We start from the raw sequence: 630 nt of genomic DNA, 5'->3' as shown, positions 1-630 counted from the left end.
CTATTTTTGTTTCTAATGTGGTTAATTGTTGTTCCATTTGTTTTTCTAATTTATCTTTTAATATTATCTTTTGGACTTCTTTATCACATCGATCTTTACATTTTTGACGTGTAGTTTGAATCCTTTCGTCGTATTCATGAAATCGTTGTGACGCACGATCCTCAAATTGTTGCATTACACTTTTCATTTGTGGATCATTATCATAATTAGGCATATATAATTCACATTCGCATAATGATCTATTGGTTTGTGTATGGTGTGGCGTAATGGATGGTTTTTTGTGGTTATTTACCTATAAAAAATGGTGACATATATATGTATGTTATAATTAGTTGTTTTGTTTATTATTTTATATATTTGTTATAAATATGTATATTTTTATGTTTATATATATGTGTATATTTTGATTATATATAAGTTATATGGATATATAGATATAATAATTATATATATGGTGTCGTAATATATATGCATATATATATATTATATTATAATATAATTATATTCATCATTATTTAATACATATGTAACATGGAATTACCAATATATTTAATGGAAGCGCAAACAATAATATATTAATATAATGGACTTTCATTTTTATTATGATATTTATATTATTTTATGATTTAA

At 22.1% G+C, this 630-nt stretch overlaps 1 protein-coding gene across 1 annotated transcript; it reads right to left on the bottom strand.

Annotated features, from left to right (window-relative positions):
• Positions 1–595, bottom strand: PRSY57_0026000 (rifin; the record flags this gene model as incomplete). The annotated part of the gene is made up of 2 exons (XM_020114318.1): positions 1–292; positions 542–595. Coding segments are annotated over 2 exons (346 nt in total), but the record flags the coding sequence as incomplete, so codon positions are not given.
• Positions 596–630: the final 35 nt, after the last annotated feature.

This window comes from Plasmodium reichenowi (assembly GCF_001601855.1).
Source record: "Plasmodium reichenowi strain SY57 chromosome Unknown, whole genome shotgun sequence".
In the NCBI taxonomy this organism is placed as follows: Eukaryota; Apicomplexa; class Aconoidasida; order Haemosporida; family Plasmodiidae; genus Plasmodium; species Plasmodium reichenowi.
The sequence above is the reverse complement of the archived record's forward strand: the minus strand, read 5'-3'. Positions and strand labels throughout refer to the sequence as shown.